We start from the raw sequence: 25,002 nt of genomic DNA on the forward strand, positions 1-25,002 counted from the left end.
CAACTAACAAATTGCCCTAGAATGACATTTTCAGTGACAAGGGAATGGAGATTGTAGTAAGGATTAAATCGATGGTATTGGCCAAATGAGATTAGTAGGGAGGACTGGGGGTATTTGGCAGATGCAATTGAATGGAACATTTCAATGTTGGTGAACAAGTTCTCCATTTACTATTTGGATATAAGGTTGGATGGGTATGGGGAGGTTTAATAAAGGTTAATAGCTGAGTAAAGGAGCTGGTGATCATCCTTACTCCAGAATCATTCCTGAAGAAGGGCTTATGCCCGAAACGTCGATTCTCCTGCTCCTTGGATGCTGCCTGACCTGCTGCGCTTTCCCAGTAACACATTTTTCAGCTCCTCACTCCAGAATCATCCTTTTAATTGCAGTGATCAGTTTTGCAAGCAGATACCAGACCCTACTAAGGAGCTCATGGCATAGGGGAAATGCCACTGACCAAAATGCTTTGGGGAACTTGGGTTCAAATGCCACCACAGCAGCTGGTGAAATTTAAAATCAATTAGTTTAAAAAAAAATGGACAACAGACCTAGTCACCGCAATGACCACCACGTCACTATAATTGACTCTTGGAGAACTCATCAGATTCACTAATGTCCTTTAGGGAAGGAAATCTGCTATCCTGTTTTACATGTGACTCAAGATAATCAGCAATGTGGTTGACTATTAATTGATGTCTGAAATGGCCTAGTAAGCTACTCCATTAAAAGGCAATTATGGATGGGCAATAAATGCTGATCTTGCAAGGGACACCCACATGCAAGAATAAAGATAATAAACATTCCTAGAATTAAGTTTATTTTTAAAAGGTGCTGCTGGAATAAGAAAATGTGCTGAGATTGGACCTGGCAGGGACTCTCTGCTACAGTAATTTGAGAGGGGAATATGCTTTATGTAATTGGATAAAGTGCCTACTCGTAGTTTTAGTTCAGTCTATGTTGAAAATAAAAATTCTCGGCATGGCATAGATTGTTTGTTAGACCTCGCTTTGGGAATCAATAGAATTGATTCTCCAACAATAAGTGTATAGTCCATGTTATTTGGGATTGGAGGATTCTTTTAAACTACTCCAGATCCATGTTTTCCTTTCATCCTCTATCCAGCTGCTAACTGCTTCATATGTAGGGCAGCACAATGGATTAAACTAACCTGTGATGAAAGATTTGCTTCCAGCTTTGTGGCATATATAGCCTTGGCTATGGAAGTGTGTGACAAATTATCAATGGGAATGTTAAGGGCCTTCATAGCAATTAATACTTTCTTACTGATTTAAATAGTAGGGAAATCCTTTTCCATCTTTTCTGGTTCAGTTCACCATATTAAAAAAAACTGGTGGTTTATTTATATTGTAGAAAATGAAATATACAGCTGTCAATTTGGAGGATTAATTCATAATGCTATTCCAAAATTTAGTCTTGCTTCCTAGGATTAAATATTTTGAAAATTGGTGATGTTGCTGTATGTATGTCATCGTGAGCTTTGCAATTAAGGACATAACTGTGGAAAAGGCTAGACAAAGAATAGGTAAGTAATTGTTCACAATTTATAATTGTAATTAAATTGCTGATAATATGACTGTACTGAGCTTTCACTGACACAAGTGAATTATCTGTTTCTTTTCCAACTACATTCACTATTTTAGGCATTTAGTTCCAGGTTTACATGAAGTTAAATAAGTAAAATAAAACACCACTGTTAATTCTGTGTTCCAGCAAATATTAGTATGTACTACAGGTTACTTGGGAGTCAGTGGCTCAAGCATTGGATCATTGAGTTTGCAGTAATTTTGACTCCAAACTCCCATCATGGGTGTCATCTTGACCCTTGTTTTACACTTCTCAAGAAATAAAGACAGTTACTGTGTTGTCATTACGCAAATGATAATTTAACATAACAAAGACCCAGTTTTCTGCCTGTTGGTATAGTGAATATTCCAGTACAAAATACAGAACTGCTTTATTGCTGTATGCCATACTCCTGGGGGGTAGCCTGAATAATAAGAAGCTCAATTGATTCACTTCATTGTCTGAAAGATGGGACCTCCAAATCACTCAATACTGTAGAGAATACCAACCTAGACCTTGTGCCTAAGACTATAGAATGAGGTCTCTCAAGTATTAGAACTGAAGGTAGTAATTTCATGTTTATTATGTACGTAATTTGTCACTTTACTTTAGTGAAGCCTAGTACCAATGGTTTAAGCATAACTGCATAGTTGTGAAACGAACAAAAACACAAACTCATCAGGTTGGGTAGCACCTGTGGAAACAACAGAGTTTTGAGTCCAGTAATCCTTCTTCAGAACCATGTTCTTCCTGTTTTTGCTTGTTTCAAATCTCGAGCATATGCAATTCTTTGCATTATGTTATTTGCTTAGTCATGGTTGTTGTTAGAGGCCATTCATCTCAGTCCTTGTACATCACCTGCTGGAGTTCTTAAGGGTAGTGTCCTTGACCCAATTCTCTTCAGTTGCTTCATCAGAAAGTTGGGATGTCTGTTGCTAATTATGAAATGTTCAGAACTAGGTGGTGGTGTAGTAGTAACGTCACTGGACTATTTGACTAGAAGACTGTGAGAACTGGAGATGCTGGAGATCAGAGTTGAGTGTGTGTTGCTGGAAGTTTTTGAGGTATGTGGAGATGAGTTCGGTGGAACAGGAGCAGGCTGAGACGATAGGTCGGCTGGGGTAGTCAGGCTTGTGGATCTTGAGTCGGAGGTAGAATTGGACGATGTGGGGTTCCTGAGCTATGAGGTTGGCAGCTGTGGGTGGGGTCTGGCCCGAAACGTAGATTCTCCTGCTTCTCGGATGCTGCATGACCTGCTGTGCTTTTCCAGCAACACAGTCTCAACACATGTTTGACCAGAACCCTAGGCTAATGTTCTGGAGACTTGGGTTTGAAACTCTCTGGCAGATAGTGAAATTATATCCAATGAAATGCTCGCATAATGGTAACCATGTAATCGCTGTCTTAATTTATTTAGTTCAATAATGTCCCGTAGAGAATAAAATGATGAAATATACACCTTTATCTGGTCTGGCCTACTTGTGACCCACAGCAATGACAACAAGGATGGGCATTGTTGTCCACATATCATGAATGGGTTGAAAGAAAATATTTGCTCTGATTCAGTTACTGAAGCAGTCCGAATCCATATGCAGTAAGACCTGACCAATGTCCATTTGGACTGTATGCGTGTCTGGCAGTGACCACTTCCTTAACATCAGTTAGCATTACCATGCTGAATCCTGTACAATTATTATCCTGGCAGATACCTTTGACCAGAAACTCAACTGGGCTAACCATATAAATACTGTGGCTATGAGAATATGTTAGAGGTAAAATTTTTGTGGAGAGTAGTTCACCTCTTCTGTCTCCAGAATCTAACAAACTCAATATACTTCCAAAGTATGGCACTGTCTTTTTAAACTGTGTTAAATAGCTGTAAAATTCTGATCAGAAATCTTGAAAGCAGTTTCATAAAATGCAGTTCAAACATTTATGCAATTCATGAACATGAAATGTTTCAGTTAGACTAAGAAAGGATTTCCTACATTTTTTTCCTTAAAGCTTATAATAGTTTATGACGAAGTAGGAACAAATGTGTTATCTAGAAAATCTGCACAATTGGGAGCAAATGCAAGGGATTTACGTCTGGTAGTAGTAATCGCTTACAGGATTATCTAAATTTAAGTGCTATTGAAAGACCTGTAATTTAGTTCTCGGACTGCATTATCCATTACTGCTGTCCTTTGGAGCTTAGTATTGCAGCTATGTTGAATTCATGTTTTGAAGAAAAGCTGAGAGTAAAAACTGGCATCAGTCGAAGCTGTTGGATTGTTGTATAGGTTTAACTAATCAATTATACTTTTATGAAATGAATCCTGCATCCTTATTCAATCTTGAGAAAATAAACTAGAGATGCTGGAACCCAAAGTAGACAAGCAGGAGGCTGGAACAACACAGCAAGCCAGGCAGCATCAGGAGGTGGAGAAGTTGACGTTTTGGATGTAACCCTTCTTCAGTCCTGAAGAGTTACACCCAAAAAATCGACTTCTCCACCTCCTGATGCTGCTTGGCTTGCCATGTTCTTCCAGCCTCCTGTTTGTCATTATTCAGTCTGGCCTTCATGATTCCAGTCCAACATTGTAGTTGATTTGTAATTGCTGCCTTAAATAGTTTAATAAACCATTCCGTTTAAGGAGGCTTACCATAACTACCTTCTCAAAGCAACTGGAGATGTACGATTGATGTTGGCCTCAATCATGATGCTCTACCAGGGAATGAATTTTTCAAGTCAAATTTAAGGCAGTTATAGTACAAATAAAACTGGAATTGTGACTTGTGTGTGATGTAGAAGGTGGTTCAGTACAGGTTCCTGCTTGGAATGTAAAAGAATATCATGAAGACTTGTGCCTGCTTCTTGATCGTTTTGATTCAACATTCAGCTGAAAATATGATGTAGTGATTTTTATGTATTTTCCCCCGGTAATTGCTATTTGCTATGTTTTTCAATATTTCACTGCAATGCAGGTGATACTTTCTTAATAAAAGTTTCCAAATGTAATGTGATCATCTATCACATTCCAGTTCCATGCTGTGGTCATCAAGTGAACTTCAGGTGCACATCAGTACTCTTTCTAATTGCAACTTGTCCATGTTCTGACCTGATTGTTTCTCTTAAATGTAAAATTTACTCTCTTCCCTGATCAATTGCTTTACACAGTAGCACTCTGCTATTCTGTTCCAGGGTTCAGATTATTCTTTCACCTTGTGTGATCACCATGCTCTCTGGTAGTACTCCTATCTGCTGTCATCAATGGAACTGCTGCTTGTTTACCATCCCATTTTCAGATAACCTTTGTCCTTTGCAAGTTCTGGTCCTGGACTGCCCTTTTGTACCCTGTGTGAAACAAAATTTAAAATTTGATTTCTAATTGTACATAATGTTTTTCTGGCGTTTACATTACATTACATTGCTTACAGTGTGGAAACAGGCGCTTTGGCCCAACAAGTCCACACCGACCCACCGAAGCGCAACCCACCCAGACCCATTCCCCTACATTTACCCCTTCACCTAACACTACGGGCAATTTAGCATGGCCAATTCACCTAACCTGCACATTTTGTTTTTGGATTGTGGGACGAAACCGGAGCACCTGGAGGAAACCCACAAAGACACGGGGAGAATGTGCAAACTCTACACAGAGTCACCTGAGGCGGGAATCGAACCCGGGTCTCTGGCGCTGTGAGGCAGCAGTGCTAACCACTGTGCCACCGTGCTGCCCACTTAGTGGGACCAAACTTTAAATTTTAATCTGTATTATAAGCATTAAGGAAAGAATGTGAGAAATTATTTTAGTCTGAATGAAACGCTCGTTATTTGCAAATAATGCACTGTTCACAAGTAGAACAATGTACTAAATCTTGGGTAGAACTAGGAAAGAGGTTCTGCTGAGAGATTATGAGCAGCTCGGTGCTATATCAAAAAGCACAAACACAAAGGTAATATTGTCCAGTTTCCTGTCTGAGCCATGTGCAGATTGCTGTAAGCTGAAGAGGTTAGAGAGGTAAATGTGTGGCTCAAAGATTTGTGTAGAGAACTGGAGAGCAAATCATGGGACCCTGGCACTACGGGCACTGTTCAGAGCTCTGTTAGTGTGGATTTCATTTGAAATATATCAAATATCCTGGCAAATTATATAACGAGGGTTGTAGACAGGAGTGCAGGGTAGTGAGGGGATGAGTGATTGATTGCATGTGTTGGGACAGAAAATATAGTGGAGTGTCACAGAATTTAGAATTGAATAAGTAATTAGAAGTCAAAGTTTAAGGCTCTTTATCTGATTGCATTTGTAACAAGATCGATTGAGTCGCTGGCAAAAATAGAGATAAATAAATACGGCTATTACAGAGACATAGCTGCAGGGTGACCTGGTCTGGAAATTGCATGTTCAAGAATATTTGACGTTCTGGAACAGTGGGCCAAAAGGAAAAGATAGTGGGGTGTGTTGTTAATAAAGGAACACATCAGTACAGTGGTGAGTATGATATGGGTGCAAAAGATAATGATGTGGAAATCAGCTATAGTAAGGGAAGGATGTCATGGGTGGGAACTGAAGACTAGCCATACTGTAGGGCAGTGGAATAATGGAGGCATGTAAGCGCTCTTGAATTTTCATGGGTGACTTTAATCTGGGTATTGACTGGACAAATCAGATTTTCAAGGGTAACATGGCAAAGAAATTTGTAGAATGCACCAGGGATTGTTTCGTAGAACAATTTATGCACAACATAACCAGGAACAGGCTATTTTAGATCTAACAATATGTAATGAATGGGATTGAAAAGAGATCTCATAGTTAAGGATCCTCAAGGGGGTAATAATCACAACACAATAAAATTTTAAATCCCATTTGAGGGACAGTACAAAAACACAGGAACTATTGCTGGAGAACAATTGCCAGGGCAACTAATGGGGCTAAAAGCTGACCTGATGGGTTGCATCTTAAGTTATTAAAGGAAGATGTAACAGAGATAGCAGATGCACTTTTATAATAAAACTTTCAAGTTTTCTTAGATTCTCGAACGGTTCCGGAGGTTTGGAAACTGTAATGTTCTTACTCAAAAAAGGAAAGTGACAAAGAAACTGATAAGTTTGGCTAATTGGCTTTAAAAAAAGTCATTAGGAAAATGTTAGAGTGTTATGAAGGAGGTATTGGCAGAATATTTAGAAATACGTAATGTAGTGATAGTGTAAGCAAGGCTTTGTGTGTGAATTACTACAAGATACCTTTAATTCGAGTACTTATTAGGAAATCTCAGACAATTAAAGACTGAAACAATTATCTAAACTTTATTGCATACAGTGACCAAAATAAGACTCCTCAAGTAAGCAAGTTAAGACTCTCAATCCAAATTGGCTATTACCTGATCAATGGTGGAATTTAGCTACAATTCCAACCAATAGTGTCTGTCTCTGGATGTCCAGGGCTTGGTGCAGTATTGCTTTCTGGAGTTCTGCTCCTAAGGAATCCTGGAGTTGAATTCTAGAGTCGTAGAGATGTGCAACACGGAAACAGACCCTAAGGTCCATGCCACCTAGATATCCACTTGCTAGCACCTGGCCCATATCTCTCTCAACACTTCCTATTCATATACCATTCCAGATGTGTTTTAAATGTTGTAATTGTACCAGCCTCCTCCACACACTCTGGCAGCTCATTCCATACATGCACCACCCTCTGCGTGAAAGATTTGCCCCGTAGGTCCCTTTTAAATCTTTCCTTTCTCACCCTAGACCTATGTCCTCTAATTCTGGACTGCCCCAGCCTGGTGAAAAGACCTTGTCTATTTTTCCTATCCATACCCCTCATGATTTGTAAGCCTCTGAGGTCACTCATTAGCTTCTGACGCTCCAGGGAAAACAGCCTCAGCCTATTCAGCCTCTCCCTACAGCTCAAACCCTCCAACCCTGGCAACATCCTTGTAAATCTTTTCTGAATCCTTTCAAGTTTCACAACATCTTTCCGAAAGGAAAGAGACCAGAATTGTATGTAATATTCCAACAGTGGCCTAACCAATGTCCGGTACAGCTGCAACATGACCTCCCAACTCCCATACTCAATGCTCTGACCAATAAAGGAAAGCATACCAAATGTCACCTTCGCTATCCTAGCTCTCTGACACACCACTTTCAAGGAACTATGAACCTGCACACCAAGAGCTCTTTGTTCAGCAACACTCCCCAGGACCTTACCATTAAGCGTACAGGTTCTTATACAGTTTTGCATCCTTCAAGTTTGTTTGCGACATTATTGATGATCCTTTAGATTCTTTCATCCAAAATGTTTACCTACTCCTCCAGAACTATAATGCCTGCGGCTTGCTTTCTTAGCAAAAGAAGCTTTATTGTTCCTTGTGACATTTGGCATTGACTGTCTGTTTTGAAGACTCCACTTTCCTACAGGCAACTTCAGAAATTCTTGTGTAGGACAATCATTTGTCCTTGTGGCCTAAGGCAGCATTTATCAAGCAGTTGTTTTAAATAGTTTTATTTACGTAGCTTTTACGACTCCTCGCAGCTAAGGTTGATTTCTTTCAATCCCTACAAAATCATTTGTACTTGTCCCTTAATAGTTTATTCTGGACAGTTATTGCTGCTTCTTTCAATCTATGAAAAATTATTAAGCATCTGAAGTTTACGCTATCACAGTTTCATGAAGGGAAAAGTGTGCTTGACAAACGTATTAAACTTTGAGGAGGTAACAAACAGAATAGGTAAAGAAGAACCCTTTAGAATTTCGAAAGGTGTTCAATCAGATATCATGCATTAGACTTAATAGTGGGTTTAGGGCTGGTATATTCGAGAGGAGAGAAGATTGACTGACTAACAGAAGGCAGAGAGTTGGGATAGGGGAGTCATTTCAGTTTGCAACCCATAACACGTGGACTGCCACAGTGATCAGTGCAGGGCTAGTGTTTCAGGTCATGTATTTTTTTTTATTTGCACACCTGAAAACAAACAAGACCTCAAAACCAAAGGTCTTTTCAAAAGCAAACCCAAACGAACCTTTGCACAGTTCAGGCACTTTGATTTTAAAAAAACTTCGCTCGGCCAGAATAAACCTAAATGTTTTGCTTCCAAAGATCCCAAACTCTGCCTGTCTGCAGGTGTGTTCAGGCCCTTTAGGGGGAAAAATACTTCACTTTTAGGTCCGTGTGGGCCATGCAGAAGTTTCTCTAAATGGTCCGGATGGATCTATAGGGTAAGTGTATTTGAAGACCGAAAATTTCCTTTGTCTGAAAAATAATTGATCCTAAGGATAAAATTGGTCCCTTTATCCTGTTCAGACATTCCTGTCCTGTATTTACAATGTGTATTAAGGACTTGTAAGTGAGCATATATCTTCACGTTTGTGCACAGCACAAAATTATTGAGAAGGCAAGTGGTGAGGCTGACATTAGTCTTTAGAGGGATTTAGACAGGTTAACTTGGCAGAAGGAATGCAGTGCACTTTGATAGGAAGGACAGAGAGGCAGAATATTATTTAAATGGTTAAAAACGACTGCAGAGTGTTACATTACAGAGCGATGTGGGGCGTCTTCAAGCGTGAATCACAAAAAGCTAGCATACAGGTTCAGCAGGTAATACAGGAGGCAAATGGGATGCCGATCTTTATTTTGAAGGAGTTGGGTATAAAAATAGGAAGGTTATCTAAAAAACCAAGATGGTCTGAATGGCCTACTTTCACTCCTATGTCTTGTCGGACCATGCTTTACATCTTTTGGAAATCATCTATTAGATTTATTCTATTAAGCAAGCGATTAATGCTCTTTTTTTTTGTTTTTTCTTTTTTTTCTTTGCTACAGAATTGTCAATGTTTGTTGAAACTCTTAAAATTGGCACCATTTCAGGATGTAATGCAAGTACAAATTAATATGGAAATCTTGTAATGGAGTCTGCCTCTCATTGCTGTCGCGGGGTCTGCAATGGACTTCCTACCCACTCTCCCTAACTCAGAAATCACAAATTTAATCGATATGAGACCGTTTCCCTATCCATTCTCTAATGCTGTTAAAAGCCTCACTAAATGTTAAACCCAGTTCAGTCAGAAGTAACTGGATTTAAATAGTCATTTAGGTAACCACTATTCTTGGATAAGCGATCTGTGGGGGAGAAAATAAAGTATAATTGTAATGCATTGTTAAATATCCTTTTTAACATTTTCATAAGCTTTCATCATCTATCTTAACCCTGTCTGTGCGTCTCAATCTGTATTGTACAAAAAATGTTTAAAAAGTAGTTTGATGTAGTGCTTTTTATTTTCTTTTAGTGAAAATTCTTGAAAGTGATTGGGGAGTTTGACATTACAGCAGTTGCACATTGCAATCTCCATTGAAAAATTCTGCAGTTCTCCACATGATGAGACACTATATATTTCTTGCTATAGAAATTTAGATTTGAGGACAGCAATGAGCATCTATTCCTCACTGAGTACCCATTTTTCATTACTGACTGCAAAATCTGATGTGTAATATCCTTTTCATTAAGCTGTGTTTCTGCTATTTTCAGTGTTATTGTTCTAACTTGCAATGAACTTTCAAATTCGTATTATTTTAAATGTACTTCACATTTGAATGCATAATTTTTTGGTGAAATTGCTGCCTTCCTACTTTTTTTGTGGCCCACAGCTTAAGTATGTATGCCTCTATTGAATGTGTCCACACCTATGTGAGAACTTTTTTCTACCCGTATGATCAATTTCATTTGAAATCTACCTTTCTCCTGGTCTCTTTCCCCCGTCGTATAATTTTCTATTGTTTTCAATTGTACTTTATAATCCTTGCAAATGTTAGTTGCTACTTAATTTTGCACAATCCAATTCTCCCATCCCAATCCTTTTGTTTTGCAATTACTCCCAGCAATTTATGAAGATAGCACTGTTGTTTTTATATCAGATTGCCAATCAATTTATATCTTTGATTTTTCTGGTGTATGCTCTATACAGAAAAACAAAGCCTAGGAAAAAGCTTTTTTTAAATTCACTATATTTTGAGATGAAATGAGCTTTCTAATTAGAACTTTTAAGTGCCTTATACTGTTGCTGTTCTAACTTTGTTTCCCAGACTCCTTTGCTGAATATATTGTTTCAAATGTTCTTTAAAAAGTAATAACTAATTTTGTAGTTGCTGTTGTATGTACAAGATATTGGTAAGGCCACATTTAGAGTACTGTATACAATTCTGGTCATAGGAAAGATGTTATTAAACTGGAAAGGGTGTAAAAATATTTATAAGCATGTTACAGAGACTGGAATGTCGAGTGAGTTATAAGGACAGGCTGGATAGGCTGGAACTTTTCTTGGAGGAGGAGTATAGGAGGTTGAGGGGTGACCTTATAAAGGTTTATAGAACAGTACAGCACAATACAGGCCCTTTGGCCCACAATGTTGTGCCTACCTTTTATCCTACTCTAAAGTCAAGCTAACCTATGTACTCTTCATTTTGCTATCATCTATGTGCCTATCCAAGAATTGCTTAAATGCCCCTAATGTATCTGACTCCACTACCACTCGGCAGTGCATTCCATGTGTCCACCACTCTTTATATGTAAAGAACCTATCTCTGACATCTCCCCTAAACCTTAAAATTATGCCCCCTCGAGATAGCTATTTTTGTCCTGGGAAAAAGTCTCTAGCTATCCACTGTATTTTTGCCCCTCATTATCTTGTACACCTCTCTATCAAGTCACTTCTCATCCTTCTTCACACCAATGAGAAAAGCCCTAGCTCTCTCAATCTTTCTTCATAAGACGTGCCCTCCAGTCCAGATAGCATCATGGTCAATCTCCCCTGCGCCCTCTCTAAAGCCTCCACATCCTTTCTATAATGAGGCAACCAGAATTGATCACAATATTCCAAGTGTGGTCTAACCAATACTTTATAGAGCTGCAGTATAACCTCCTGGCTGTTAAACTCAATCCCCCTGCAAATGAAAGCCAACACACCGTATGTCGCCTTAACAACCCTATGAGTGGCAAATTTGAGGGATCTATGGACATGGACCTCACGGCTCTACCTTCGTCAATATGTTTTATCACATCCTCTCAGAATTCACTAAGGCTTGTGAGGCATGACCTGCCCCCCACAAAGCCTTGCTGACTACCTCTAATCAAACATAGCTTTTCCAATTAATCATAAATCCTGTTTCTCAGAATCCTCTTCAATAATTTTCCACCACCGACATAGGATTGACTCGTCTATAATTCCCAGAGTTATCCCTATTCCCTTTCTTGAACAATGGAATAACATTTGCCACCTTCCAATCATCTGGTATTACTCCAGTGGATAGTGAGGATGGAAAAATCGTCACCAAAGGTGCAGCAGTCTCTTTCTGTCATTTCCTGTAGTAACCTTGGATAAATGCTGTCTGGCCCAGGGGACTTTTCTATCCTCGTGTTTCAAACTGTTCAAGCATTTCAGCCTGTTTCATGCTGTCCTCACAAACGACAAAGTCCCTCTCACTCGTGAATACTGAAGCAAAATACTCATTAAGGATCTCCCTTACCCTCTCTGACTCCAGGCTCAAGTTCCCTCCACTATCCCTGATCAGCCCTACCCTCACGCTGGCCATCCTCTTGTTCCTCACGTAAGTATAGAATGCCTTGGGGTTTTCCTTAATCCTACCTACCAAGGCTTTTTCATGCCCCCTTCTAGCTCCATTCTTCAGTTCCTTCCTGGCTACCTTTTAGCTGTCTAGAGCCCTGTCTGATTCTTGTTTCCTCAACCTTAAGTAATCTTCCTTTTTCCTCTTCATTAGATGTTCCACATCTCTTGTCATCCAAGGTTCTTTTACCCCATCATTGCTTCCATGCCTCAGTGGGACAAACCTATCCAGCACTCACAGCAAGTGCTCCCTAAACACCCTCCACGTTTCTGTTGTGCATTTCCCTAAGAATATTTGTTCCCAATTTATGCTCCCCAGTTCTGGCCTAATAGCATGTAATTACCCCTCCCCCAATTAAATACTTTCCCATACCCTCTGCTCCTTTCCTTTTCCATGGCTATAGTAAAGGTCAGGGAGTTGAGATCCCTGTCACCGAAATACCCTCCCATCGAGAGATCTGATACCTGACCTGGTTCATTGCCAAGCACCAAATCCAACATGGCCTCCCCTTTAATTGGCCCATCTACATACTGAGTCAGGAATTCTTCCTGTACGCCCCTGACAAAATCTGTTCCATCCAAACTATTTGCACTAAGGAGGTTCCAGTCAATATTTAGGAAGTTGAAGTCTCCCATGACAACCCTGTTACTTCTGCACCTTTCCAAATTCTGCCCCCCCAATCTGCTCCTCTGTGTTTCTGTTGCTGTTGGGGGGTGTATAGAAGACTCCCAATAAAGTGACTGCTTCTTTTCTGTTTCTGATTTTCCCCCATACTGACTCAGTAGACAAACCATCCTCAACAAACTCTTTCTGCAGCTGTGATACTATCCCTGATTAGCAATGCCACTCCCTCACATCTTACCACCTTTTGAAACATCTAAACCACAGAACATCCAATAGCCATTTCTGCCCCTGTTTATAAAATCATGAGGGGCATAGATTAAAGGAATAACCAAGGTCTTTTGCCAAGGGTAGAGGAATTCAAAACTAAAGGGCATGGGCTTGAGGTGCGAGGTGAGAGATTTAAAAGGGTTCTGAGGAGCAACTTGCTCTCAAAGAGAGTGGTGGATATATGGAATGAGCTGCCAGATGAAGTGATAGCAACGGGTTGAATTACAACATTTTTAGAAGACATTTGGCCAGGTTCATGGATAGGAAAAGTTTAGAAGGATATGCACCAAACACAGGCAAATGGGGCTAGTTAGTTCAGGAAACCTGTTCTGCATGGATGAGTTTGGCTGAGGGGCTTGTTTCTTGGTATAACTCTGACTCTGTGTTTTAATTAACTTGAGATAATTAATTTGTTCTAAACAATAACAGGTGGCTATGAACTGAATTTCCTGGATAAATTGAAAATAGTACAGCAGTGCTAGAAGACGGTGGATTCAAATTTGCTAAATCAACTACTTGAACTATATTATAATACAAAAGCTGTGAATGTCGTAGCAAATGAGAAACTGGACACCGTTTTACATTTATTTGCCTGTGGCTAACCATTGAGATGTTTTAATAGCAGCTGTTTTAACAGCCCATGTGAAGAGCTTGGAAGTTGGTAATTACATATTGTAGGATAAGATCAAGTTGGTTGCTGAGTAAATTGAGAAGATAGGTTTCAATCTGTCCAATGGTTGGTTGCAATTCAAGAAACAATTCAGCATTCTGTTTTCTACAGTATGTTGATGGCAGTAGAATGACACTATATGACTGGAATGTGAACCAACTGGCTCTGAGCTCTTAATATTATTAGCTGGCAATCTACAATACTTTGTTCATAAAGTTGCAAATTTTAAAATGCTTCTTAATTAAAATGAGTGTGTTCTATGTTTTAATTGTAGGTCTTGGAGTCATTTACACAGCGCCTCCTCAAGGCTGGAGCCCTAATTCATAAAGATATAGCAAATTTAACCAAATACCAAATAGTTCTGTCACGGGAACAGTTTAGAAAAAATCCTCCAGCAAACATTATGGTAAATAACTACTCTTTATCATCATAACAACATATTTAATAAGTTTATATAGCACGTATAACTAATCCTTTAGTGTCATTTTGTAATGATACAACACTAGGTTTATTTACATCACTTGGACTGCAGTGTTTCAAAGAGCGGGCTTATGATACCTTCTCGTGGACAATTATTGATGAGCGATACTAATGGCAATATTCCAAGCATGAATTTCAAAAATAAGTTAATTTTCAATGCCAGCGAGGTTGCTTGGTAATAAGAATTATCATGCTGTATATAATTTTTAAAAATGTACTCTTGCATGAGCAAGGCCTAACTTTTCTAGTACAAAAATAGAAAAACTAGACGTCTAGCAGCATCTGTGGAGAGAAAGCAGAGTTAACATTTTGTGCTCAGTGACCCTTCCTCAGAGCTGATTTTCAGAATTGATGTACCTACATTTTCCTGTCTGAAATCAGTTCTGAGAAAGGGTCATTGAACCTGAAACATTCTCTACTTTCTCTCTACAGATGCTTTCACACCTGCAGACTTTTCAAGCAGTTTCTTTGTTTCTTTCTTATTAATGCATGATGTACCTTTCTTTACAATGAGATATCTTTGACCTTGAAATTCATCCTTTATCAGCATTAATAGCATCGTTGATTGTAAAGGTAAGGTGGGTTGGGTGTGTAATTTGAACCAATCTCCAATTAGTGATTGGTAATGTTTTAAAAGAAGTAGTTATGTTTTGTTTTAAGCTTTATTATCTTCTCACAATTTGTAAAAGTGTTTACGAAGAAGTGTTTTAATTCTTAAGTGTATGTGGAAAGAGTGGGGTTTAGTTCACTATTGTGGCACATACTGGTAGGTGTGCAAGTTGTTGGGACTCTGGCTTGGGTCCATGACATTGAGCTGAACATGGACATGGTGGCAAACTAATGTAAATTTGGGTGATGTGGGCTCACCACCAGGTCATGTGGCAATGGCAATCAAGAAGCCTGTCTCTCTCCTGCAAGCTGTGCAGGAGCTTTTACATATTAAAGGGGCAACCAGTTCAGTACTGCATTTCATCTTGCAGGATTTTTAAGGAAGCTCTGCAATTTGAATCTCCTGATCCAAATTTCTATTGCTCCGGCATTTCAAAAAGTCTTTCTGAATCCCAGGGAGCAGATTCATCTCAGTCAAATCAGTCGGTGGCATCAGCAGGTTTAACTGAGGTCTGAGATATCGCAGTCCAGCTGGTCTATCTCCTCTGTTGCTGAAGGATGAAGAAGGGCTGCTTCCTAAGTGTGCTGTCCTTAGTAACTAATCTGTGATGTCACTTTTTAGTGGACAGTCTATCTGCATTTCGGCTTATGCAACCCCTTTAAATTTTATGACCAGTGCTTCCGTGTTCTTAATTTCCTACCTGTGGCTCTGCCCTGTAGTTTCAGCTCAGCACGTTTTTACACAAAAAAAGTCTCGATGTCAATCTAGTACCCTGTTACTCTGTTTCCTTGAAGTCCAAAGAACTCTGTATTTCAGGGAAGCCACACATCACCTGCTTTGACTCTGCATCTGACAGAAAGCTTTGAGGGCAGATAAGAGGTGTCTCCCCGGACAATGACACTGGTGAAACATTTCTTCCTATCTTCCCTTTAGCCTGTGAATTTGCCACTGAACTTCGAGGCATTTATTTCCAGGGCTGAAGATCTCCTGAAGACCTTCCTTTCATAATTTTTCACTTCACTGTTCCCCATCCCCACAAGGCCCTCTTCTATGTTCTTCCCAAAGTCCACAAACAGCACTGCCTAGGCAGATGCATTGTTTCCATCTGTCCCGGTCCCACTGAAGTTGCTTCTTTCTATCTTGACCCTATTTTATTTCTCCTTATCTAGTCTCTTCCCATTGCATTTGTCATTCTTCTGATGCTTTGCATCAGTTTCATAGTTTCTAGATTCTGGCTCCAGTTGCTGCCTCTGCACCACAGTTGCGTAGTCTTTCTACACCTCTACTCCCAATCTGAAGGGTCTGAATACTGTCTGCCTTTCCTTTGAAAGGAGGCCTGATATGGGGTATCCATCAACCACTACCACTACCCACCTTTGGCCTGGTTGATCTTGTACTTTGAACAGTTTCTTCTTTAATTTGCTTCACTTTGTCAAAGAGAAGGGTTTGACTATGGCTACCTGCATGTGACCCAGTTATACTTATCTCTTTGGTATATGGAACAATTCAGTTCTACTTGGTTCTACTCCCACAACTGTTTCACTGTTACATTCAATAACATTATTGGTACATCTTCCTGATTGCTCCTTCACCTGATCCATCTCTGACACTAGCTTGATTTCTCTTTCCATTTTTGGGGATAGGCTGCCCACTAAAATCCATTATAAATCCTCTGCCACAGTTGCATTGACTATGCTTCCTTACATCCTGCTTCCTGTAAAATTCTATCCCATATTCATGATTCTCCATCTCTGTGACATTTGTTACAATGATGCTACCTTCTATAGGAGTGCTTTTGATATGTCGCCTTTTCCCTTAACTGAGGAAACTCCACATCCCCACCCCACCACCACCTTTTTTTTTGTGTGGTTGATAGGGCCCTCAACTGACTTTTTTTTTGCACTTCTGCTCTCATCCCTTCCCCTCTCTAAGACTATAAGACATAGGAGCAGAAATTAGGACATTGGGCCCATTGAATCTGCTTTGCCATTTAATCATGGCTGAAAAGTTTCTCAACTTCAATCTCCTGCTTTCTCCCTGTAACCTTTGATCCCCTTGATAATCAAGAACCTATCTATCTGTGTCTTAACTATACTCAATGACCTGGCCTCCACAGCCTTCTGTGGCAATGCATTCCACAAATTCACCACTCTCTGCCTGAAGACGTTTCTCCTCATTTCTGTTCTAAAACATATTCCCTTTACTCTAAAGCTGTGCCCTCAGGTCCTTCCCAATGTCCAGGCTGTTCAGTATTCTGTATGTTTCAATTAGATCCCCCCTCATCCTTCTAAATTCTATCGAGTACAGAACCAAAGTCCTCAAACATTTCTCATGTCTTAAGCCTTTCAATCTTGGAATTATTCTCGTGAACCTCCTCTGGACTTGCTCCATGGCCAGTGCATCCTTCCTGAAGCATGGGGACCAAACTTGCTCACATTATTTTAAATGTGACCTTATAAAGCTTCAGAAGTACATCCCTGCTATTCTGTCATAGTCCTTTTGAAATAAATGCCAACAATGCATTTGTCTTCCTAACTACTGACTCAATTTGCAAGTTTACCTTGAGAGAATCCTGGACTAGGGCTCCCAGGTCCCTTTGCACTTCAGACTTCTGAATTTTCTCCTCGTTTAGAAAATAGTCCATGTTTCTATCCTTCCTACCAAAATGCATGAACACACAATTTCCCATGCTGTAATCTATTTGCCACTTTTTTGCCCTAACCTGTCTAAACCCTTCTGCAGCCTCCTTGTTTTCTCAATACAATTTGTCCCTCTACATGTCTTTGTATCATCTGCAAACTTAATCAGAATACTCTGTTGTTTCGTCCAGATCATTAATATATAAAATGAAAAGAACAGTGATCATATTTCCCTACTCAGTTCCTCACCCAGCAGTCTCTGCTGTCAAAGGATTGTCCTCTGCCAATTCCAGCAGGATCACCACTAAACATACACTTTCTTTACCCCCCGCCCCTCCCCGGCTGTCAGCATTCTGCAGTTACCATAATCTGTATGATATTTGGACAAAGCATCTTTTTAAGCTCACTTCCATTCTAAAGATGAATCAAATTGGACTTGAAGTGTTAATTTTTCATAAATGCTGCTAGATTTGCAGAGTTTTTTTCAGCAATTCATTTTTATGCCAGCTGTCATTGGGTGAATTACCCAAGATACAATAGGTCTTTGAGATTCAGTAAATTGGGACGGCAAATAAAATTGCAATTATATAATATATGTGGGCAATTAAGCAAAGCAGCGAGTCTCCTGCTTCTAGCGAGTCTCCTATTACTAATGTGTAAGATGCTGCCGATTAAATTGCTTGAATGTCAGGAGTCTAATACGTAGCCCTCTGCAGAAACTCCTCTTGTGCCTTCATTCTTGCTCATCCCAGCAGGTTCTACACAATTCAGCCTACCAGTTGAAATCACGTACACTGTCTAAGCGTATTACCTATTCCTACAATGGTAGACATCTGTTGGTAATAAGTGCTATCAAGTGCTTGTCATTCTACTGATGTAATTTTCATGAATATTTCAGGGAACTCAACGAGGTATGGTGGAAGGAGATTATGCTCTTTGTATTAGTCTTTATCATGGTTATGAACTTCTGTTACAAATGGGAATGCGATCATTGTACAGCTACCTGGAAGGCATTCTGGATGGATCCAAAGGTAATGACCCAAAGCAGCACAGTAATTTACAATAGCTTACTTAATTGGTCATGGCATTTACTTTGCAATAGACAGTCAGTATAGACTTGTTGAGAGAAGTTTCTTAGTGGCATCTGTTCTGATGGTGCCACAACAGCAAGGGTGCCTCAGAAATGACCCACTTCTTTCTCAACTAAAGATTCCCTGCCAGTATAGTTGACAGGACCTGTAGCTATGTCTGACACATTTCCCACATTTCTACCCTCACCTTTCTCCTCCCTCCCCAACACCGATAGTGTACCCCAGTCCTCACTTTCCACCCTACTAGCATAAGCATCCAAAGGATCATAAGCCAGCATTTTAGCAACCTCCAGCAGGATGTCACCACCAGAAGCATTCTCCTCCCCTCCCTTGTCAGCATTCTGCAATAGCCATTTCCTCCAGTACACTGTAGTCCATTCCTCCATCCTAACATTTCCCCACATCTGCATGGCTCTTTTTTCATGCAGTTGCAGAAATGATAACATATTTCCATTTACTCCCCCACCATCTCCCCCCCCCCCCCCCCCCTCCTCAAAATACAATATCCATACATGCCATTCAGGGCTGCAGTGATTTACCATACTTCGTTGTATCTAGTCTATTGTATTTGGTGCTTACAACTGGGGAGCCAAAAAATAAACTGGGTGACCCTTTGCGGCATCTATGTTCTGTCCATAAGAATGAACCTGAGCTTCCATTTGCCCTACCACTTCAACATACCACTGTGTTCCATGCCATCATTTCTGTCTAAGTCCTGTTGCAGTACACCAGTGTAGCTCAGTGCAAGCTGGAAGAATAACATCTCGTTTTCTGCTTCAGGATTGTGTAGCCTTCAAGACTAAAATTCAATAATTTTAGAGCATGAACACCACCTTTCATGTCCTTCACCCATCCACAGATCCCAGGTCCTGTCGTGATGTGGGCTGCTTTCAATGCAGCCAACTGATTATCACCTACTCATGGTCCCCTTTATCAACTTTTTCTCCTTCCCTGGCTTACTTTCAATCATGCCTTTGTCTAACTTCCTAAGAAGGGTCAATGGTATTGAAAGATAAGCTCTGTTTTATTGCCATAAATGATGCCAGACATGCTGGGTTTCTCTAGCAATTTCTGTTTTTATTTCAGGATGTTGGACATGTGCTGATTAGTGTGGAAAACTTGAAATTTCAGTTTATCCCTGCTGCTTGCACTGTTTTTCTGTCCAAGCCATTGAAATCAACAAGAACTTCACTTCCATTTCCATGTCACTGTTAGAAATACCATTGAAAATTAGCATCTCATACAGTCAGGTGTAATTGATTTTCAATCTGATGAATAACTGTACTGGTTCTAAAAAATAATTTTGCTGTGGAATCCTATTAAATAATTTAGATCTTTTTTGGCTAAATTTTTAAAATTAGTTTGAAGTTTTTGAGTATTTTAGTTTCTACCTTCCCCTTATATATCCCAATTTTTTGTTGTATGTGGAGCAAATTATCGCTTTTAATTGCCTTGTTGTATGTGAAATCTTTCAACTTGATTGTCATCAAGCTGCCCAAGCAGTCTGATGTAATTGCTCCAGCTTCAGTACAGTATGTTATGAACAATTGCCATATCACTGCTCAGCGACAGAGGCAAAATTCTCACTAGAGTTGGTAGCATGCTCAAGGAAAGTGACTTAAAAATCAGTGGTTTGGTGCTGACTGCATTTTTAATTATTTCTTTCACGTGGCATCTTTCCAGTTCTGATATATGAATCCAGTTAAACTGATTAAAACTCTAAATAGACTTCGAGCAAAATATATTTTTTAAATGTATAGCTGATTTAAGACAATAATGTAAAAGCATACGGAAATAATTAAATATTGAGAAATTGTTTAGAAGCTACAGGAGGAAGTGATGCCACAGTGTACTATCTCATGGACTAGTAATTTTGATCCCCAGCCTAATGGGGTCTTTAGTTTAAATCCCAACATGGCAGATAGTGAACTTTTATTTCAAACGATCTGGCTTTAAAAGTTAGCTTTAATGATGATCATGTAACCATTGTCAATTGTAAAAATCCTTCTGGTCCACAAATATCAGGAAAATAAATCTTCCCCTTTATCTTGTTTGGCCTACATGTGACTCCACAGATGCACAGTTTTGTGGATGTCATTTCACTGTCTCTGAAATGGTCTAGCAAGTCACTCTGTTATATGAAATTGCTACAAAATCTAACCAATGGAAAGAAACTGGACAGTCCATCTAGGATGGAGCTAGTTGCTAGAACAAAAATGGCAAACCCTAACCTGTCAATCCTGAATCATCCTCCTTCGTATTATCTATAGGCTGATGCTAAAGTTAGAGAGGTGTCCCTCAAACACATACGGCAGCAGTCTGAAAAGTATGATTCCTTACATATGACCGAACCTGACATCACCATGTCGTCTTATCCACTCGTTGTCATACTATCTCACACTCTTCACGGTCTCATGAGCTCCCATTGCTCTTGCAATCTTTTTCTGTCTATTTCTCCCCACCTCCAACTTGTATGAATGAAATCAGCACATGCTTGTGTTGAGCATCTTTTGGAAGAAGCACAAATGGTGTCAAGGACAGTACACTCTGGTGGGAGACCCCTAAAGGGCATAGCTGCACGACTGAGTGTGACAGGTAGTGAGGGAAGTAAGAGCAGGGAAGAGTCGACTTGACTTTGTCCTCATCAGCTATGTGTTCATGGTGAATCCTCTGACAGTATTGGCTAGAGTGACCATTGCACAGGTTTTATGGAGATTAAATAGCATCGGGCATGCTTACAAAAGAGGTATCAACCTGGTAAAACTATGACCCCGGACTACTTGAATATCAAATCGTGGAAGCAGGTACACACAGGACTATGATCCCACAATCAATGGATTATATTCAAAGTCTGTCAAGGCCACATCCAATTGTGAATGGCGGTAGATCAAATAACTGGAGGTGAGGCTCCACAATATCCCCATCTTCAATGATGGGAAAGCCTATTACATTTGTACAAAGTCAAGTCTGCAGAATTTAAATCTATCTTTAGCGAGAAGTGCTGAGTTGATGATCCATTTCCGCTTCCCCCGAGTTCCCCAGAATCATAAATGACAATCAAATTCAACCAATTTGATTCGTATCATGTGATATCACAAAATGACTGAAGACGTTGGACTGGGTGCTGATAACAAACTAACAATCTTACAGAACTAACTGCACCCTCTAGCCAAGCTGCTGTAGTACAGCTAAAACACTGACGATATGGAAAATTGTCAAAGTCTGCCTTGTGCTGAAAAAGCAGGACCAATCCAATCCAGCATCTTGCTACAGATCTTGATTATCATTGAAATGATGCATAGGGTTGTTAATGGGACTATCAAGCAGCAATTGCAAAGGTATAATCTGCTCATTGGTGCTCTTTGTTTTTGGTCAGGCCTGTTAGGTTTTGGTCCAAACATGGATAAAAGTGTTGAACTCCCGAGGAGAGTTGAAAGTGACTGCCCTTGAAATCAAAGCAACGTTCCACCAAATGTGGTATCGAGGAACCATTTCTGCAGAAGGGTCACTCGACCAGAAATATTAGCTGTTCTTTCTCTCAACAGATACTGCCAGACCTGTTGAGTGTTTTTGTTTCTGATTTCTAGCATCAGTTCTCTCTTTTTTTTTTAAAGAGAGAATCTAATCACTGCTCCTTGATATTAGTGGCATTGTTATTACTGGGTATCATCATCCTGGGTGGGTTACTGAACTGGGCTAGCCATATGAATACTGTGGCTACAAGAGCAGGTCAGAGACTAGGAATACTGTGGTGAGTAGCTCAATTTCTGTTTCCCCAATGTCTGTCCACAATCTACAAGACACAAGTCAGAAGTGTCAGTGGCTTGAGTGAGTGTACTTTTAACAACATTCAAGAAGTTTGATCTCAGCCAGGAGAAAACCACCTGCTTGATTGACAACTTATCCATTACCTTTTGACATACATTTGCTTCACCTCAAATGTGCAGTAACTTTGCCAAGGCCTCTTCAACAAATGTCTGACTTCTAATAGTTTAAAAAATTGCACAACACCAGGTTATAGTCCAAGAGGTTTATTTGGAAGTATGGGCTTTCGGACCGCTGTTCCTTCGTCACGTAGCTACCTGATTTTTAACTTTGTCCACTCCAAACCAACAACAGCACCTCCACATCATTGCTATTAGTTAGAAGAACAAGTGCAGCAGCCACTTGGCAAAAGCATGACCTGCAAGTTTTCCTTCAAGTCATACATCATCCTGAGTTGGCACACAATGTTACCATTCTTTCACTGTTGCTTAGTTAAAAACTTGGAAAACCCTTCTTAACAGTACAGTAGGTGTAGATATAACATAGAGTATGGTGATTCAAGAAGACAGCTCGAAGGCACCTTTAAGGCAAATTGGATGTGCAAGAAATGTTGGCCATTCCAGTGATGTCCACACTTCCTAAATAAACTAAACAAAAAAGTTATCCTTTGAAGGAATGTAAAAAAGAGAGTAAGGCACAATTATTCTGAACTTTCATATGGTACATTGCATTTATTTGATAGGATTCATGATGAGGCTAAATGTGCATGATTCTGAAAAACTAGTGATTTTGATGAGCTGATCTGATTCTCTATTCTGTTCCTAAAGTTTAATTATAGAGTCACAGAGATGTACAGCATGGAAACAGACCCTTCGGTCCAACCAGTCCATGCTGACCAGATATCCAACCCAATCTAATCCCATCTGCCAGCACCAGGCCCATATCCCTCCATACCCTTCCTATTCATATACCCATCTAAATGCCTCTTAAAATTGCAATTGTACCAGCCTCCACCACTTCCTCTGGCAGCTCATTCCATACACGTACCACCCTCTGTGTGAAAAAGTTGCCCCGTAGGTCAGTTTTATATCTTTTCCCTCTCGCTCTAAACCTATGCCCTCTAGTTCTGGGCTCCCCCCACCCCCAGAGAAAAGACTTTGCCTATTTATCCTATCCATGCTCCTCATAATTTTGTAAGCCTCTATAAGGTCATCCCTCAATCTCTGACGCTCCAGGGAAAACAGCCCCAGCCTGTTCAGCCCCTCCCTATAGCTCAAATCCTCCAACCCTGGCAACATCCTTGTAAATCTTTTCTGAACCCTTTCAAGTTTCACAACATCTTTCCGATAGGAAGGAGATCAGAATTGCATGCAGTATTCCAATAGTGTCCTGTACAGCTGCAACATGACCTCCCAACTCTTGTACTCAGTACTCTGACCAATAAAGGAAAACAAACCAAATGCCGTCTTCACTATCCTATCTACCTGCGACTCCACTTTTTTAGGAGCTATGAACCTGCAATCCAAGGTTTCTTTGTTCAGCACATTCCCTAGGACCTTACCATTAAGTGTATAGGTCCTGCTAAGATTTGCTTTCCCAAAATGCAGCACCTCGCATTTATCTAAATTAAGCTCCCATCTGCCACTTCTCAGCCCAATGACCAATCTGACCAAGATCCTGTCGTAATCTGAAGTAACCTTCTTTGGTGTCCACTACACCTCCAATTTTGGTGTCATCTGCAGACTTACTAACTATACCTGTTATGCTCGTATCCAAATCATTTATATAAATGAGAAAAAGTAGTGGACCCAGCACCGATCCTTGTGGCACTCGACTGGTCACAGGCTTCCAGTCTGGAAAAATAACCCTTCACCACCACCCTCGGTCTTCTACCTTTTGAGCCAGTTCTGTGTCCAAATGGCTAGTTCTCCCTGCATTCCATGAAATCTAACCTTGCTAACCAATCTCCCATGGGGAACCTTGTTGAATGCCTTACTGAAGTCCATATAGATCACATCTTCTGCTTTGCTCTCATCAATCCTCTTTGTTACTTCAAAAAACTCAATCAAGTTTGTGAGACATGATTTCCCATGCACAAAGCCATGTTGACTATCCTGAATCAGTCCTTGCCTTTCCAAATACATGTACATCCTGTCCCTCAGGATTCCCTCCAACAACTTGCCCACCACCGATTCTTAGCTATTCTTTCCTGAAACCAGCAGGACGTTGGAGCATTTTAAAGTATTCATTTCTTTTTCTTTGGTATTGTGCTTTTGCATTAGCCCTCTTGAATAAAGGTTCTAGATCTAGCAAATTTTATAAATTTCTGTAAGAGTTGTCTTTTTTGAACACCTCATTCATCTGAAATAATGAAATTGAGAAAAGGAATCTGATATCTAATACTTTTTTTCCAGGAATGACACGAGCACGGAATGAGCTGTGCAAAAATACTGTCTTCAAGGAGTTGTATGAACAACTGAAAGCTATGTTTTCAAATGGAAGCAGCCTTTTTCATTCACAAATAGGTACCATGATGCTTTGTATTTTCATTTGAATAGTTTGTTCACTTTGCTCTACCTTTTGTTCCAGTGCCTCTTTACACAGCATTAGCTGCCACTTTCTGGTAAGTCTTTGCTAACTGTTTGTGGCATTTAAATTGATTTTTTTTGC

At 40.0% G+C, this 25,002-nt stretch overlaps 1 protein-coding gene across 3 annotated transcripts in view; it reads left to right on the forward strand.

Annotated features, from left to right (window-relative positions):
* The window catches only part of fancm (FA complementation group M), a 176,952-nt gene that overhangs the window by 41,840 nt on the left and 110,110 nt on the right, over positions 1-25,002 (forward strand). For 2 of the 3 annotated variants that reach the window (XM_072568442.1, XM_072568440.1), the window contains exons 5-7: positions 14,022-14,153; positions 18,375-18,507; positions 24,747-24,857. In XM_072568442.1, coding sequence (XP_072424543.1) covers positions 14,022-14,153; positions 18,375-18,507; positions 24,747-24,857 — 376 coding nt within the window. Of the gene's footprint in view, positions 1-798; positions 1,544-14,021; positions 14,154-18,374; positions 18,508-24,746; positions 24,858-25,002 lie in introns of those variants that run through there. The other variant, XM_072568443.1, reaches the window with a different exon arrangement.

The sequence above is a fragment of the Chiloscyllium punctatum genome, chromosome 4, assembly GCF_047496795.1.
Source record: "Chiloscyllium punctatum isolate Juve2018m chromosome 4, sChiPun1.3, whole genome shotgun sequence".
NCBI classification, from domain to species: Eukaryota; Metazoa; Chordata; class Chondrichthyes; order Orectolobiformes; family Hemiscylliidae; genus Chiloscyllium; species Chiloscyllium punctatum.